General features: G+C 47.9%; 1 protein-coding gene across 1 annotated transcript in view; it reads left to right on the forward strand.

Moving 5' to 3' along the window:
• Positions 1 to 17,011, forward strand: part of LOC121272562 (serine/threonine-protein kinase D1-like) — a 34,307-nt gene extending 17,296 nt beyond the window's left edge. Inside the window, exons 9-16 of the mRNA XM_041179212.1 lie at positions 2,541 to 2,593; positions 3,624 to 3,696; positions 5,559 to 5,665; positions 8,455 to 8,616; positions 9,580 to 9,678; positions 11,009 to 11,276; positions 12,819 to 12,904; positions 16,409 to 17,011. Of these exons, the coding sequence (XP_041035146.1) occupies positions 2,541 to 2,593; positions 3,624 to 3,696; positions 5,559 to 5,665; positions 8,455 to 8,616; positions 9,580 to 9,678; positions 11,009 to 11,276; positions 12,819 to 12,904; positions 16,409 to 16,618 (1,058 nt within the window). The 3' untranslated portion in view covers positions 16,619 to 17,011. The remainder of the gene's footprint in view (positions 1 to 2,540; positions 2,594 to 3,623; positions 3,697 to 5,558; positions 5,666 to 8,454; positions 8,617 to 9,579; positions 9,679 to 11,008; positions 11,277 to 12,818; positions 12,905 to 16,408) is intronic.
• The last annotated feature ends 1,051 nt before the right edge of the window (positions 17,012 to 18,062 follow it).

Genomic DNA, 18,062 nt, shown 5'->3' on the forward strand with positions numbered 1-18,062 from the left:
TCAGCCATGATTGAATGGCGGAGCAGACTCGATGGGCCGAATGGCCTAATTTCTGCCCCTATGTCTTATGGTCAACCTGTTCAATCTTTCTTCATAAAATAAGCCCCTCATCCCAGGAATGAGTAGAATGACCAGTCCCAACTTCTCCAGTTTCTCCAAGTATGGGAAAGTTACCAGATTTGGGTTAGTTAATGGCCTAAAAAATCGTTCTCATTCAGCCCTCGCTCTGCTTCTCTCACTTCCTCCCCGCAGCCCACCTACCCACAATCTAAAGGGCACAGGGCTGGGGGGGGTACTCGCAAGTTGATATTTGAGGCTGTCGGTCAGCCTTCTGGGCACCACGTCGCTGCTCTGAGTTATAAGGGACCACCAGCAATTCAGCTATACATCAGGTAGGTGGCACCACTGAGCCTATCCAGCCTTTCCACTAAAAACTGAAAGACTTGCATTTGCCTAGCACCTTTCACAGATTCAGAATAACCTGAAGTGTAATGCAGGCATTACGACCCATGTAAAAGGCATTTCCTCAAAGTGGTCTGTGAGCTAAGTGTGCACGCGGGGGAGTGGGGTGTGTGCACGTAGGTGGGGTGGTGTGGGGGCGGGTATGCACACGGGGGAGTGGGATATGCGCGTGGGGGGGGGGGATGGGTAGTGGGGTGTGGGGAATGTGTGTGTGGGGGGTGCCCCCCTATTTAATTTGCGAGTGATTCGCTTTAAAAATAACCAGCAACAAAGCTTAGTCTCAAACAAGATAAAGGTTTGTTTATTAAAACTGTACCCTCTTCTTTGTTCTCCCTTGGCTGAGAGCCCTCTCTGATAATGTTTCTCAAGAGTTCTTCCTGTGGGTTTGGCACAAAATGGCTTTCACAGGCTGTCTTTGTTACAACTAAAGCAAAATGGCCGCTATGTTAATTTCAAATGAGCCATTGTTCCACCAGGCAAAGAAGTTAATTACGTTCAGGTCCTTTTGAAGTCCCTTCCTGTCTCCTGTTTTCTCAGAAGGCAAAGGATTTTCACACCTTCTAGAAGATTCATGGACTTTTCTGGAGGACTCTTTTAATGACTTTTCATAGCCAGCTCTAGAGAGTTTGATAAGGTTTGAACAAACACAGAAAGATGTTTGTCCACACTTCCATTTAGGAAAGGGCTTTTAAACTCAATTTTAAGGTTTGAAGGCAAAATTATATCTTTAATCCAGTTGTCCTTAAAATCTATAGTTTCATAATTACATGTTTGTGATGCTGGCAATTACTTATAAAGCACACAAACACTCACTCCCTCCATCACTGACACACGGTAGCAGCAGTGTGTGTACCATCTACAAGATGCACTGCAGCAACTCATCAAGGCTCCTTGAACAGCACCTTCCAAACCCATGACTGCTACCATCTAGAAGGACAAGGGCAGCAGACACATGGGAACACCACCACCTGGAAGTTCCCCTCCAAGCCACTCACCATCCTGATTTGGAAATATATCGGCCATTCCTTCACTGTCACTGAGTCAAAATCCTGGAACTCCCTCCCTAACAGCACTGTGGGTGTACTTACACCACATGGACTGCAGTGGTTCAAGAAGGCAGCTCACCCCCACCTTCTCAAGGGGCAACTAGGGGTGTGAATAAATGCTGGCCCAGCCAGCGACACCCACATCCCCTGAATGAATAAAAAATCTGTACCACAAACACATCCACGTGATCATGATCAGATAGGTTGCTTTTATTGATACTGCCCGAGGGATACTGCTCCTTCCAATAGTAGCAGTGGGGTCTTTAACCCGAGGGGGCAGGCAGGTTTAACATTTGTATCCGAAGGAAGGCACCTCCGACAGTGCAGCACTCCCTCAATCACTGCACCTGGGTGTGTCAGCCTAGATTATGGGCTCAAATATCTGGCATGGGACTTGGCCCCTCGACCTTCTGACTTGGAGGCACAGGTGCAGCCACCTTGGCCTGTAATGAGGATCGATTTTTATGGCTTAACCTTTTTTACAGCTCTCTTTTTTTTTTTTCTCTTCACCACTTCCCCGCACCCCCCACCCATCCCACCCCAGCAAATGGATCCCTGATTCAATCCTGCGCATTCGATTCCCAGTGACCCAGTTCAGTCGCTGCCCCCTAATCCCCCAGCCCCCTTAACCGTGCTAAGATGGCTGCGGTGACACCTGCTGCCTTCCAGTAGCTCACCCAAGTGGCCATTTCTTCCTGGACGAACAGTGAAGTTCTGGCAGGCTATTCAACACTAGAGGGCATCACCCACTTCCACACAGGTGCACTGTTTCTACTACCGCCAGACTGTCAGTCAGGAATAAAAAGCTTGTTAGTCCTGTCCAGTGTCTTAAGTACTAAGACTGACTGTAGTTTACCCCCTTCCCTGCAACTGAATGGTACGCCGTGGCTGAAACTGACTGACTGGACACAGAGTAGGGTGAGAGTCTGGGATCTAACCGGCTGTGATGAGCAATGCCTTTTTACCCAGTAAGAGAAGTTGCTGCTCTGTCTATTTCTGATTTGCCTTGTTTTTTTTTCCTTCACTTTGCAGGACAGGCATCTGTTAATTTCTCAGTGGCCAACAGTCAAATCTTGGAGAACGTGGTGAGTGCTGGGTGGCTTCGGCGATACTAAGCCATGGTGCAGTCAGCAAGAGCACAGACTTGTTCACAACGTGACAATCGCTTCAGTCTCACTGGTGGCTGGCAATAAGAGGATCTTCATTATGGGTTTGGTCTAATGTGGAATAATGGGTCAGTGTAGAGGGAGCTTTACTCTGTATCTAACCCCGTGCTGTACCTGTCCTGGGAGTGTTTGATGGGGACAGTGTAGAGGGAGCTTTACTCTGTATCTAACCCAGTGCTGTACCTGTCCTGGGAGTGTTTGATGGGGACAATGCAGAGGGAGCTTTACTCTGTATCTAACCCCGTGCTGTACCTGTCCTGGGAGTGTTTGATGGGGACAGTGTAGAGGGAGCTTTACTCTGTATCTAACCCGTGCTGTACCTGTCCTGGGAGTGTTTGATGGGGTCAGTGTAGAGGGAGCTTTACTCTGTATCTAACCCCATGCTGTACCTGTCCTGGGAGTGTTTGATGATGACAGTGTAGAGGGAACTTTACTCTGTATCTAACCCCGTGCTGTACCTGTCCTGAGAGTGTTTGATGGGGACAGTGTAGAGGGAGCTTTACTCTGTATCTAACCCCGTGCTGTACCTGTCCTGGGAGTGTTTGATGGGGACAGTGTAGAGGGAGCTTTACTCTGTATCTAACCCTGTGCTGTACCTATCCTGGGAGTGTTTGATGGGGACAGTGTAGAGGAAGCTTTATTCTGTATCCAGTCCCATGCTGTACCTGCCCTGGGAGTGTTTGATGGAGACAGTGTAGAGAGAGCTTTACTCTGGATCTAACCCCGTGCGGTACCTGCCCTGGGAGTGTTTGATGGGGACAGTGTAGAGGGAACTTTACTCTGTATCTAACCCTGTGCTATACCCGCATTGGAATACCAAAGAGGAATCTTTCTCAATCCCTGTCCTACAGGGAGAATTTTGTGCACTGATTGGTGTCTCCCAGCCCCCTCTCTCAGAGATACTTGCATTCTGACTACAGTCTCTCTCACTCTATTTTTCTCTCTCTAGGACATTGCTACCGTCTATCAGATCTTTGCAGATGAGGTACTTGGATCAGGACAGTTTGGCATAGTTTATGGAGGTGAGACTATCTTTTACTTACCAGCCTGTTGGGTGTCTGGGATTAGTCGGCCCAGAGACTCAGATTGAGGGCGAGTGTTGGTCTGAGCGCCAACATTAATCTATTGCCATCTGTTCCGGTCTGGTTGTTTCATGAACATTGGTCAGGTAAAGGCCTGATCTGCACCTTAACTCCCATATGCACACCATCATTCTATATCCCATGCCTAACAAGAGTCTAAAATCTTTCTCCACAATTTCAATTGACCTTCAGCCTCAACAGCTTTTTGGGGTCATAGTTTCAGATTCCTACCACCCTTAGTGCGAAGATCTCAGCCTCTTCAGTTGACCACAGTTACGCCCCTTGCATTTGGGAATAGTAAAACCAGCCAGAGTCCCTTGATCAGTATCTGGAGTCCTCTGCAACGACGGGCGAGGGATTGGAGTTTAAGACTGCGATTGACACTGGGTGAGGGCAAAGTTGGGTGTGGAGCAAAGGTGGATAAATGGAGTCGAGCAATTTGACCATCACCAGTTGAATGGGAGAACAGACTCGAGGGGCTGGCCTCCTGTTCCCAAAACAGGGTTAGGACTGTCCGTGATGCACGCAGCGGTGGAATATCCTGTCGTATATCACTAGTTGGTCCTGTGCACAAGGATTGGGTGAGGGGGTTAATGGGGGTTGAAGGTGGACTTGTAAAACTTGAACCCCAACAAGGAGTCGGTGCCCTTTTGGGAGAGGAGGGTGAGAACTGGTGGACTTGTGGGGATCGGGATGACATGTTATAAGAAACCACAGCAGGAGACAGGGTGCATGGGTCTATGCCCAGGGAACTTTGCGAGGGCAACTAATGGTTTGGACTGCCAGGCAGTGATTAAGTAACATGAGGTTTGAGACCACTCTTAACAGATTCCAAGAGATGGGGGTAAATTGAGGGGGAATGTTGCTGGAGGATGATGTATGTGTTGGTGGGAGGATATGTGGTGCAGTCTGAGCCTGTTTTAGCTGCTCTGCGTGCCCTGTGTCCAGATGGTGGAAACCAATTCAATAGCAACTTCCACAAGGAAATTGGATAAATACCTGAAAAATTGAGCAATACAATTGAACAAGGCGTGAATGAATTTCAGTGCTGCTGCCATGCTTAGCACATAAGCTGTATGCCCCAGCGATTGACTGATCAAATCAAACAGCGTGTTCCTCCAGTTGTTCACGATAGACGGAATACAGACCGTAGTCAACCAGCCCGCGCTTGCAAAACCCAAAACAAAATGTCTACCATTAGATGTGATTCTGTGATTGGACAGCACTTGCTGAACAATCCTGAGTCCGCTAATAGCTACACCAACAACCAATTTAAGATAATCAGTCAAGCTCGTAATGTGGCTCATTTATTCTTGCTAAAGGTGACACACATTCACACATACAGATCCATTCACTGCAAACAAAAGGAATATGTTCAAGCCTGCGTCTTTTTAAAATTCCCCGGGAGCTTGGGGAGCCTATAGTTCCCCATTGCTTTCTCCATGGCAACACATCAGCCAATCAAGGTCGAACTGCCAACCAATTAGCACTTCTTTTCTCTTGTAGTATAAATTGTTTTGATTGTTTGAAGTTTGGTGTTCTTGTGTTTGTCCTGTTTGAGTGCAAGATGAAAAGCTTCAGCAGTATGACTCTCTCTTCAACAATAATACTTGAGAAGGAAAAGCTTACAGGGATGTAGAGCATAATTGGGCTGAATGGCCTGTTTCTGTGCTATAGACTTGATGCAATTCAATTTATTTGGCCAGAGGCGTCAAAAGAGTCGGCACTGATGCAGTTGGCTGAAGAGCCGCCTATTGTGCTGTGTGATTCTATACACTGACATCCCTGCTCTTTGTTTCCAGGGAAACACAGAGAAACAGGGCGGGATGTGGCTATCAAGGTGATTGACAAGCTGCGGTTCCCAACCAAACAGGAGAGCCAGCTACGGAATGAGGTGGCCATCCTTCAGGTGAGCTCTGGTTTAGGAAGGAGTTGTTCCTTTCAGTGTGTCCCTATCACCTGTATTGCTGGGGACGAAGTGGGGGGGGGCGGTAATCTCTCAGCACCTGAGTGCATCATCTAGGCTCCCTCCAGTGTGATTATTGCTGAAACCCGTATCCATTGCCGTTGTTATCTCTAGACTTGACTATTCCTGGCACCCCCCCTCCCATCTCCCACCCTCTGTAAACCGGAGTTTGTCCAATATGCTGACGCCAGTATCCTAACTCATGCCAAGTCCCCTTCACACATCACTACTTGTGCTCACTGACCTACACCGGCTTCCTCCACATCTACCATTTAAGTTGCTTCACCATTGGTGGCCGTGCCTTAAGCCTATACCCTAAACTCTGGGATTACCTCTTTAAATCTCTTTGCCTCCCTCTCCTCCTTGATGACATTCCTTCTAAACCCAGCTCTTCTGTCCCAATGCAGTAATTCCTCGCTGTTGTATGATTTGCCTGCATGCCATTGTAACGTAAAGGTGCTCAGCAGAGCAAAGGTTAATGTGGAGAATAGCACCGCCCATGGTATGATGTATAGAGTCACATGGTAACAGACTGAGAACACAGTCTAGAGAGAACACTCTAGATCCAGCCTGCATGGAGGTTACAGCACCATTCATTACAGTAACCTGGGATCTGTAAATAGTTAAGAGATTAACAATAAAGGGTTCATGTTTAAATATACAAGTCTCAAGATCTCATCACTGAGATATCTAAAGAACTCATATCACAACACTCACTTAATGTTGTAGTTGTATTCCTGAAAAGTGCAACTTGGACCATAAGACATAGGAGCAGAAATTAGGCCATTCGGCCCATCGAGTCTGCTCCGCCATTCAATCATGGCTGATAAGTTTCTCAACCCCATTCTCCCCGTAACCTTTGATCCCCTTACCAATCAAGAACCTATCTATCAAGCAAATCAGATTTTCCATTACAGCCAATGTAAAAACTGTAGGACCTTTCTCGTCAGAAGAGCACAACATTGTGAGCTGAAATACTTAACATTGCTAAATTCATAATTTATTTCATTTTAAAAGATTCAAAGAAAAATGCTGATTATTTCTACTTAGCTCCCACTCCCCAATCTTCCCACTTGTTGACCCTCCTCTGAGCGATGGCTCGCGAGTCGAGCTGCAGGGGTGAGCTGCGAGCCGGAGAGGTGGCGAGGGGGAAGGTCGGCAGTGACCGGGAGGGTCAGGGAGCAGGAGAGGTTGCTCGAAAACAGTGCTGACCTGATCGCGCGATGCTGCATTAGGCCCAGTGCCAAATGATGTTAAAGCAAAGCTCCCAACGCTAAACACGAATATAAGCCCTGTTAACTGGCTGATGTTTTGGCAGAACAACTCAAAACTTGAGACTTCAGTATCTCCTTACATGGCTCGCTGTCTATTTCGTTTGCTAACGCTACTATGAAGCACCTTGAGATGTTTAACAGTAATGACTCGTTTAGTGTGCCTAATGTTCTCCTGGAAAACTTGCTGTCCGGGAAAGATCATGAAACCGTTCCCTATTGTCGCATAAACCCATCTGGAAATCTGCTGTCCTTACTCCAGACCCACAGCAATGTTGACTCTTAAATGCCCTCTGAACAGGGGCAATTATGGATGGGGAATAAATGCTGCCAGCGACCCCCACATCCAATAAACAAATAATTTAAAAAACTCTTTTTCGAGGGGGATTCTTCTCAGTTTTCTGGTCAATATTTATCCAATTGCTGAAATCTAATGATTTAGTCATTATCACATTGTACACAAGTTGATATATTACATTGTCTATAATGCACTTTGGTTTGACTGTGGAAAGCAAAGTCTTCTCTTTCTGTGGGCAGTTTTTACTGCCATTGCCAGTGGCCTGATGCAAGCTCCCAGAGGATTAGCAGAACAGGTGGTCCCGAAATAAAGGCGGTACCTACTCAGGAATGATTCAACAGGCTGAAAATCGAGGGAGCCTTAGACTGGACTTCAAAATTATGCAAGTGTTTCAGGCAAAAAGAAAGTGGGCCGCTTTATGGGGATATGCGAAACTCTGGGCCGTAAAAATACGATCGTCGGTAATAAATCTGATAAGGAATTTGGGAAAGACTTTTTTTTAACCCCGGAGAGTGATTAGAATGTGAAATTTCTTACTGAGTAGAACAGCATAGATAGATTTAGGGGGGAGAGGGTGGTGCAATGTTAATGTCACTGGGCTAGTAATCCAGAGACCTCAGGCTAATGTTCTGGGCCGATGGGTTCAAATCCCACCACGGCAGCTGATGGAATATTAAATTCAATTAATAAATCTGGAACATAAAGATAGTCTCAGTAATGGTGAATACGACAACGTTGACTGATTGTCGTAAAAATGTATCTGGTTCGCTAATAGAAGGAAATCTGCTGTCCTTCCGCAGTCTGGCCTACATGTGATTCCAGACCAATAGCGCTGTGGTTGACTCTTGATCTGAGTGGCTTTCTGGGTCAGTTAAGGGCTACTGGGGATGTTGGCCTGGCCAGTGACACCCACATCCAATGAATGAATGAATAAAACAAACTAAGGGGACATTAGATAAGCACACGAGGCAGAAAGGACGAGAAGGTCCTGCTGACAGGGTGAGGTAGGTCTCTACATGGAGCACGGGTCAGTGAGAGGGACGGCCTGTTTAGTTGCCTGTTGGCTGTACATTACTCAATTTAAATGCCATATTTACCACAGGTTAACATGTGCCCTTTTTCCGTTTCTGGTCTCCTCCCTCGTTCTTCTGCCTGTTGCGCAGGGCCTGCGTCACCCTGGAGTGGTCAACCTGGAATGCATGTTTGAGACGCCCGAGAAGGTCTTTGTCGTCATGGAGAAACTCCATGGTGACATGCTGGAGATGATTCTATCCAGCGAGAGAGGACGTCTGCCAGAGCGAATCACCAAATTCATGATCACACAGGTAACTGGCTTTTGTCCACTGTGTATTTCCTGAGCCCTATTTCAGGAATATGCATTTTCCAGATTGAGGATTTTATGGAATTCAGGCAGAATGATTTACAATTGCATTAAGTTGCAGTATTGCTTTATCCCAGCAGATGGTGCTGCTGAGACCTGTGGATTGTAGCTCTACATCGCTGCCTGGGGGAAATTTGGTTGTATTGCAAGTTTGATTTTACAACCAACTTACATTAAAATGGCACTATTCACATGCACCAGTTGGGCTGTGAAGTTCTATGGCGATGGTTTATGCTTTATGCCAGCTGCCTCCTACCTTAATTCATCAAGTGTCATTGGCATAATCTTTAGGAGCAAGGAGGAGAGAGAGCTTTAGGGAGGGAATTCCAGAGTTGAGGGCTTAGGGCGAGGGTCTTAAAATCCGACGCGTGCAAGAGGCCAGGATTGGAGGAGTGCAGAGATCTCGGAGGTTGTAGGAGGTCACAGAGATAGGAAGGGGTGAGGCCAGGAGGGATTTAGACACAGCACCAATCTACCGCAGGAATAACAAATCTTAAAATGTACGAAATGGAATTCATTTTCTCCCCCGCCTTCTCCCGAAGGATCTGAGTGTGGCTTTTTTCAGTCTAGGCCAATCCCATTCACACATGCCCCACTTGTCAGCGGGGCGATGGCGATCAGAAACGGGCACCCCATTTGAATTTACCCCCCCACCCCTAGCCTAGAGACTCTAATTGCAGAGCCTCAACCTGGGGTGGCTTGCCACGGCTGAGGCTTGTGCAACCGGCTGCACAACAGGGGGGAGATGCCGTCGTTGTCCTATTGTCCGGTGGATGTTGGAATGGGGGAGTGTGATGTGCTGAAGCCGGCTGCCCACGATGCAGGGGGTGCGAAACCAGCACCTCCCTGAGTAAGTCAAAGGCCCGCGATCGACGACACTTTTTTAAAAAAAATTTTGTTTCCGCAGATTCTTGTGGCGCTTCGTCACCTGCACTTCAAGAACATCGTGCACTGTGACCTCAAACCGGAAAATGTGCTGCTTGCATCGGCTGAACCCCTTCCGCAGGTTGGTTGCATCACTGTTCCCCTCCCTCATCTCTGTCTACGCACTTTCCCCAGCATAAGTTACTGGATAACAATTGATCAGGAAATTCCAGTCTGATTTGAGAATGTTTATGGTTCTTCCCCTTGGCCTAATGCAGCTCGAATTGATGTGAACTATCAACATCCTGGGGTTACCATTGACCAGAAACAGGACCAGCCATATAAATAGCGTGGTGACCAGAGCTGGTCAGAGGCTGGGGATTCTGTGGCAAGTGACTCACCAAAACCTGGCCACCATCTACAAACCAGGAGTGTGATGGAATACTCTCCACTCGCCTGGATGAGTGCAGCTCCCACAACACTCAAGAAGCTCGACACCATCCAGGACAAAACAGCCTGTTTGATCAGTACTCCATCCACCACCTTTAACATTCACTCCCTCCACTACTGACGCACAGTAGCAGCAGAGTGTACCATCTACAAGATGCACTGCAGCAACTCACCAAGGCTTCTTCAAACCTGTGACCCTGGCCTCCTAGGAGTTCAGGGCAGCAAGGGAACACCACCACCTGCAAGTTCCCCTCCAAGCCACACATCATTCAGACTTGCGACTATCTTGCTGTTCCTTCGCTATCACTGGGTTAAAATCCTGGAACTCCCTCCCTCACAGCACTGTGGGACAAGGACGGCAGCAGTTCAAGGCGGCGGCTCACCACCACCTTCTCAAGGGGCAATTAGGGATGGGCAACAAATGCTGGCCTAGCCGGTGGTCCCCGCATCCTACGAAAGAGTCGAAAGATAGAGCACACCCAGTGGAGACTGGGGAAGGAATTGAACCGGGGGCAATCCTGGCCTGGTCTGCAGTTTCCACACATGACCATTGGAGGGAGCTGCTGGGGTGGAGGGTGGTGAGGCCCAGACACTAGCACTGGGTTAGCTCGGGGGCACAGGAAAGGGCAGTGGGGATTCATGACGGCTGAGACCAGGGGTCAAGGCGCCATGGCCAACATTTTCCACAGCGAGGCTGGTGAGGCCTGTTAACGACGTGCGACTCCTTGGCTACAGTGAATTTTTTTTTGATGTACGATCAGAATTAAAATGTTAGAAACTAAAGGTCTGAGTAAATTGGAACAGAATTTCTTCTTAGAAACGTGAATAAAATCAGAGTAACCCAACAGCAAATATGTGGTTTGCAAGAATTTGAATAAGTTGCTATAATCTGTCATTAAATACTCTCCTCCTCCCACCCCTCATCCCGCACCCCCACCCCCACCACTCCATCCCGCAACCCCCCCACCCCCCAATCCCACCCCCCACCCCCTCATTGCTGTGACACCCTCTCCCGTTCCCAGGTGAAGCTCTGTGACTTTGGCTTCGCTCGTATCATCGGGGAGAAGTCCTTTCGCCGATCGGTGGTGGGGACACCAGCATACTTGGCCCCCGAGGTTCTGTTGAACAAGGGCTACAACCGCTCTCTGGACATGTGGTCAGTGGGGGTCATCTTGTACGTCAGCCTCAGCGGCACCTTCCCCTTCAACGAGGATGAGGACATCAATGACCAGATCCAGAACGCCGCCTTCATGTACCCACCAAACCCCTGGAAGGAGATCTCACGGGAAGGTGAGGGTGTCACAGGGGGTGGTGTGTGGTTTGATGGAAAGAAAGTGTGGGATAGAATGCTGTACCTAACCCTGTGCTGTACCTGCCCTGGGAGTGTTTGATGGGGACAGTGTAGAGGGAGCTTTACTCTGTATCTAACCCCGTGCTGTACCTGTCCTGGGAGTGTTTGATGGGGACGGTGTAGAGGGAGCTTTACTCTGTATCTAACCCCGTGCTGTACCTGTCCTGGGAGTGTTTGATGGGGACAGTGTAGAGGGAGCTTTACTCTGTATCTAACCCCATGCTGTATCTGTCCTCGGAGTGTTTGATGGGGACAGTGTAGAAGGAGCTTTACTCTGTATCTAACCCCATGCTGTACCTGTCCTGGGAGTGTTTGATGGGGACAGTGTAGAGGGAGCTTTACTCTGTATCTAACCCCGTGCTGTACCTGTCCTGGGAGTGTTTGATGGGGACAGTGTAGAGGGAGCTTTACTTTGTATCTAACCCTGTGCTGTACCTGCCCTGGGAGTGTTTGATGGGGACAGTGTAGAGGGAGCTTTACTCTGTATCTAACCCCGTGCTGTACCTGTCCTGGGAGTGTTTGATGGGGACAGTGTAGAGGGAGCTTTACTCTGTATCTAACCCCGTGCTGTGCTGTACCTGCCCTGGGAGTGTTTGATGGGGACAGTGTAGAGGGAGCTTTACTCTGTATCTAACCCCGTGCTGTACCTGTCCTGGGAGTGTTTGATGGGGACAGTGTAGAGGGAGCTTTACTCTGTATCTAACCCCGTGCTGTACCTGTCCTGGGAGTGTTTGATGGGGACAGTGTAGAGGGAGCTTTACTCTGTGTCTAACCCCGTGCTGTACCTGTCCTGGGTGTGTTTGCTGGGGACAGTGTAGAGGGAGCTTTACTCTGTATCTAACCCCGTGCTGTACCTGTCCTGGGAGTGTTTGATGGGGACAGTGTAGAGGGAACTTTACTCTGTATCTAACCCCATGCTGTATCTGTCCTGGGAGTGTTTGATGGGGACAGTGTAGAGGGAGCTTTACTCTGTATCTAACCCCGTGCTGTACCTGTCCTGGGAGTGTTTGATGGGGACAGTGTAGAGGGAACTTTACTCTGTATCTAACCCCATGCTGTATCTGTCCTGGGAGTGTTTGATGGGGACAGTGTAGAGGGAGTTTTACTCTATATCTAACCCCGTGCTGTACCTGTCCTGGGAGTGTTTGATGGGGACAGTGTAGAGGGAGCTTTACTCTGTATCTAACCCCGTGCTGTACCTGTCCTGGGAGTGTTTGATGGGGACAGTGGGCATGTACAATGGTTTGTGATCTAACCCCTGGCACTTGTTTGGTAACCCTCAGAGGACGGAGATACTGATCTGCTGAAATCGAAGCTGATTTGCCAGCCAATCAGCACCCTATTTTCTCAGGCAGTCATAAAGTTTGCTCCCTTTGAAATGTGGTATTCTTGTATCTGTCCTGATGAGTGCAAGATGAAAAGCTGTAACAGCATGTCTCTCTCTTTTTCAGCAACACTGAAATTTTTCTACTTTTTTTAAGGCATTGATCTCATCAACAACTTACTTCAGGTGAAAATGAGGAAGCGATACAGTGTGGACAAGTCTTTGAGTCACCCTTTCCTACAGGTAACTTCTGTGTACTGTTGGATGAGATGCCTTAGCCTGATGGTAGTCTTTGAGCTGGTTGGTCATGGGTTCAGGTCCCACTCCAGGAACTGATCCTATAACCTAGGCTGGCACTCCAGCGCAGTACTGAGGGAGTGCCACAACGTCTGATTTCAGATTAGGCCCCAGTTTGCTGTTTCAGTTGGATGTTGAAGGTACCAGTCCACCTTTCGAAGAGATTCAGGGAGCTCTCCTGGTGACTTGCCTGAAATTCTATCTTGTTGTTTTCTGTGGGATTTTTGCTCAGTGCAAAATGGCTGCCTCTGAGGTTTTGCATTGACTTTACAGCCCAGAGTCAGGCTATTCAGCCCAACTGGTACGTGCTTGCCTTTATGCTCCATGTGGGCCTCCTACTTCACCTCACCCAATCAGGATATCCTTTTATTCCTCTCTCTGCCTGTCTCTCTCTATCTTGCTGTCTGTCTGTGTGTCTCTCTCTCTCTCTCTCTCTCTCACTGTTGAGTTTTCCCCTTCAATGCGTATGTGCAGCTCACCTCAATACTCTTGCTTAGAGAAGAGATGAGGTGGTTCATCAATAGGAACCTGCCCTTAGTTCTTGGTGCAGTATTTTTGTGGGGAGGGGAACCTGGAAGCTGGCAATGCTGACTTGGAAGCAAACTGAGAGCTGCAGTGACTGGACATGGTAAGATGCTGGGGAGATGGGGGAGTCCACAACCGAGTCCACGATGATGCTGTTGAATGGCAGAGCAGGCTCGAGCGTCTAGAAGGCCCACTGCTGCTCTTACCTCTTGTGTTCTGAGTCAGAAGTTGGAACGCTGTACTGTGATGGATTGCAAGCACAGCACAAGCCCTCCTGTGAGGTGCTGTGTGTTGGGGTGAGAATGCACTCAAAAGGATGCATGCCAGCTTTGGATCCAGGGCCACTTTGCCCAAATGGGCACGGGTCAGCTATCAGGCCAGTGACCGTACAGAAGCTAGCAGTTCAGTGGGTGAGGGAGCATTGGGTCTGAGGTGACTTCTGTTCTTGCCCAATGTCCTGACCAATTTGTGCTCTCCGGCAGCTGTCGCTGGGTAGTGATGAGGACATTTTCATTCAGAAGACAACTCAACCTGTCCCCATCTAAGGAAAGACATAGGGAAAATGTTAGAAGCTATTATTAAAGAAGTTATAGCAGGGCACTTGGATAAGCTCAAGGTGATCAGGCAGAGTCAGTGGTTTTCTGAAAGGGAAATAGTTTCTAACCAACTTATTGCAGTTCTTTGAGGAAGTAACATTAGCTGTGGATAAAGGAGAACTGGTGGATGTGCTGTACTTAGATTTCCAGAAGGCATTTGATAAGGTGCTACATCAAAAGTTATTGTGGAAAATAAAAGCTCATGGGAAGGGGGTAACATGGATAGAAGATTGGCTGGCTAACGAGAAGCAGAGAGTTGGCCAAATGGGTCATTTTCAGGTTGGCAAGATGTAACAAGTGGTGTGCCACAGGGATCCGAGCTGGGACCTCACCTGTTTACAATTTATATATATTACTTGGATGAAGGGATGGTTGCCAAAATTTGCTGATTAAAAGATAGGTAGGAAAGTAAGTCGTGAGGATGACATAAAGAGGCTGCAAACAGATATAGATAGGTTAAGTGGGCGAAGAACTGGCAGATGGAATATAATGTGGGGAAAATGTGAAATTGTCCATTTTGGCAGGAAGAATAAAAGAGAAGCAAATTATCTAAATGGTGAGAGATTGCAGAGGGATCCAGGTGTCCTGGTGCATGAATCACAAAAGGCTAGTATGCAGATATGCAAGTAATTATGAAAGCTAATAGAATTTTATCATTTATTGTGAGGGGATTTGAATACAGAAGTAGGGAGGTTATGCTTCAGTTGTACAGAGCACTGGTGAGATCACAGTATTGGTCACCTTATTTGAAGAAGGATGTAAATGCGTTGGAAGCAGTTCAGGGAAGGTTTACCAAACTAATACCTGGAATGGGCGGGTTGTCTTATGAGGAAAGGTTGGACAGACTAGGTTTGTATCTGCTGGAGTTTAGAAGAGTAAGAGGTAACTTGACTGAAATATATAAGATCCTGAGGGGTCTTGACAGGGTGGAGGTGGAGAGGATGTTTCCTCTTATGGGAGAATCTAGAACTAGGGGTCACTGTTTAAAAATAAGGGGTCACCCATTTAAACCGGAGATGAGGAGGATTTTTTCACTCAGAGGGTCGTGAGTCTTTGGAACTCTCTTCCTGAAAAGGTGGTGGAAGCAGAGACTTTGAATATTTTTAAGGCAGAGGTGGATAGATTCTCGGTAAGCAAGGGTTATTGGCAGTAGGTGGGATGCAGATTTCGGGTTACTATCGGATCAGCCATGATCTTATTAAATAGTGCAGCAGGCTCGAGGGGCTGAATAGCCTACTCCTGCTCCTTTGTTCGTATGTTTCTGTTTATGTTGTTTGTACAGAGCCTTTCACAACCTCAGGATGCCCCAAACCACTCCACAACCGATAAAGTATTCTGTTGCAATGTAAGAAACCCAGCAGCCAATTTGTGCACAGCAAGCTCCCACAAACAGCAATATATAAATGACCAGATGATTTGTTTTGGTTAAGGAATAACTATTGGCCAGGACATCAGGGAGAACTCCCCTGCCCTTCTTTGAAATATTGTGGTTGGATATTTTGCACCCACCTCAGAGGGCCTCTGTTTAATCTCATCCGAGACACAGCACCTCTGACAGTGCAGCTCTCCCTCAGTACTGTACTGGGAGTATCCGCTTAGATTTTGTACTCAAGCCTCTGGAGTTGGACTTGAACTCGTGACCTTCTGATTCTGGGGTAAACGTGCTACCCATTTGAGCCACGGCTAACTCCTTCGGCATTGAGATGACTTTTAGGTCCCTGACATTGCAAAGATCCTACAGATTTAGTGAGGGCCAGAGATGTAAGCTGTGTGTGGTGCAGTCGCATGCACAAAGCCTATGGGTAGAGGAAGGGGCCTCCAATCCCCTTCCCCTCCTTTTTATGAAGTGACATCCCTTTCAGTTTAGCATGGAGTAGAGTTGCCAACCCTCCAGGGTTGGCCTGAAGTCTCCAGGAATTGAAGATTGATCTCCAGGATACTGCTGTGTGCAACCCTGGAGAAAAATCATCAGTTCATTTAAAAAAAAATTGTTTTTGTCTTTTTTTTTAACATTTCTCTTTACCAGATATGAAAATATTGAAAATGGAGGAAAAGGCTGTTTGACTGACAGTCAAGCATCATCCAATTTGGGTGATGAGTCTTTTTGCTTTCCGATTGGTGTAGGAAGGCTATGGCATCACAAGGATGGATGTGTTGGCTGACTAATGGCTGGAGTGTGGGGGCGAGTCATGTGACAAAACCTCTAGGAATACATTTTAATCACAATTGGCAACCCTAGCACAGGAATGTGGGCCGCCTTTGAACCCAACGTTTGATAACCATTGCTTGTCTTTCCCCACCAAACCACCACCCCCCCCCCCCCACACAGGACCACCAGACGTGGCTGGACTTGCGAGAGTTGGAGTGTAAGATGGGAGAGAGGTATCTAACCCATGAGAGCGATGACTCGCGTTGGGAGCAATTCAGCCAGGGTCGCAACCTCCAGTACCTGCCCCACCTAACCAATCAGCCGCTTCCTGGAGGCAGCGTGGGGTGCAGTGACATACAGAGACTCAGCGAGAGGGTCAGCATCCTATGAATTCAGTCCGAGAGTCCGGGAAAGAACTTCATACATAAACACACATGTACCTACACACACGCGCACATACATATGTGTGCACATGCACACTCGCGCAAACACACACATACATACACACTCCAGCGTCATACCTTTTGATGTCACAAAGGCTTCGGTTGTGAATCGAGGATGAAGTATCAAGTCTCAATGGAGGGGCTGGATTTGGACTAAGGTTGCCTTTTGGCCAATGTACTGCAGTTCGGGATCACAAGATGTGCCCTTGAGAACGTGAGAATCTATTTATGGTGGATGTGAAGGAGGAAACTTGTACATAATATCCTTCTAAACTAAATTGGGCTGGGGGTGGGCTTACTGTGAAATTGGTCAATGAGCCGAGCTGCTAATCGTCCATCAGTAAGGTCAGTTGGTGGGGTGGGGGGGGGGTGGGGTTGAGTGAAAATATGACTTTTATTTGGGGAGGTTGTACATGGGAGGGAAAAGTGTGATTTGTCTTCAAAAAGACTTAGTAAACTGTTAGGTTATTTTTTTAATATAACTATGGGGTCTTTTAAAAAATTTCCCCCTTTTTTTTTCCTTCCCCATTCTTTTCTCCCCCACCCAACCCCAAAAAATATGCCTGAGTGTAAACTGTGAGTGTCATCCGGCTTGTTGAACTTGATGGGGTGGTGCGGAGGGGTGGTGTTGCAGTCCAGCTGAAGTTAATGTCCCATTTGGTCGCTCCCTGATCTAAATTTTGCGAGGTGGTGATCGCAAGGGGGCCGGGGTGGGGAGGTGGGGGGGGGGGGGGGGGGGGGGGGGGGGGTGAATGGTGGGACGACACCACCTCTAGTTAAACACCGCCGCGCCCCCCCCCCCCCCCAAACTCCATCCACCCAACCAGTTACAGGCCGAGACCCTTCCACTTGGGGGAAACCCAGGATGTGGTGGGAGTCGTTTCCATGGGTGCTGATGAACAGTGGGAGCAGCTTCCGAACCAGTGACCAGGAGGAGGCTTAAAGGGCCCCCTTGAACCTGAATCTTTGGGTGGGGTAGGGGGGGGAAGAGGAAGAGGTACTGTAGTGTAGCACTCTGCTCACGATCAAATCGCAGATGAAATCTGTGGGGTTGGTGGCGGGGGGGAGACACAGAGGCAAAATTGGTTTAGAAGCTCGACCAACTACGGCAAGGGCTGCCTTTCAGATGTGCGAATGATGCCAATGTTTTCTGGTTGTCTTGTTTTACTTATTTATATATATATATATATATGTGTGTGTGTATACATATATTGTACATAAGTAGTGACTCCAACCTGAGATTTAAAGACTGTTTAGTATCTCTCTACTTCCATAAGCTGTGTGTTTGGAGCAGTGGGTTTTCATGGTTTGTGTTTGTGTGTCATGTCGTCCATCTGAGCTGTCACTCTGTCTCCTTGCGGGAGCTTAAATGGGTTTAGACGTTGTTCTTT

This window comes from Carcharodon carcharias, chromosome 34 (assembly GCF_017639515.1).
Source record: "Carcharodon carcharias isolate sCarCar2 chromosome 34, sCarCar2.pri, whole genome shotgun sequence".
NCBI lineage: Eukaryota > Metazoa > Chordata > Chondrichthyes > Lamniformes > Lamnidae > Carcharodon > Carcharodon carcharias.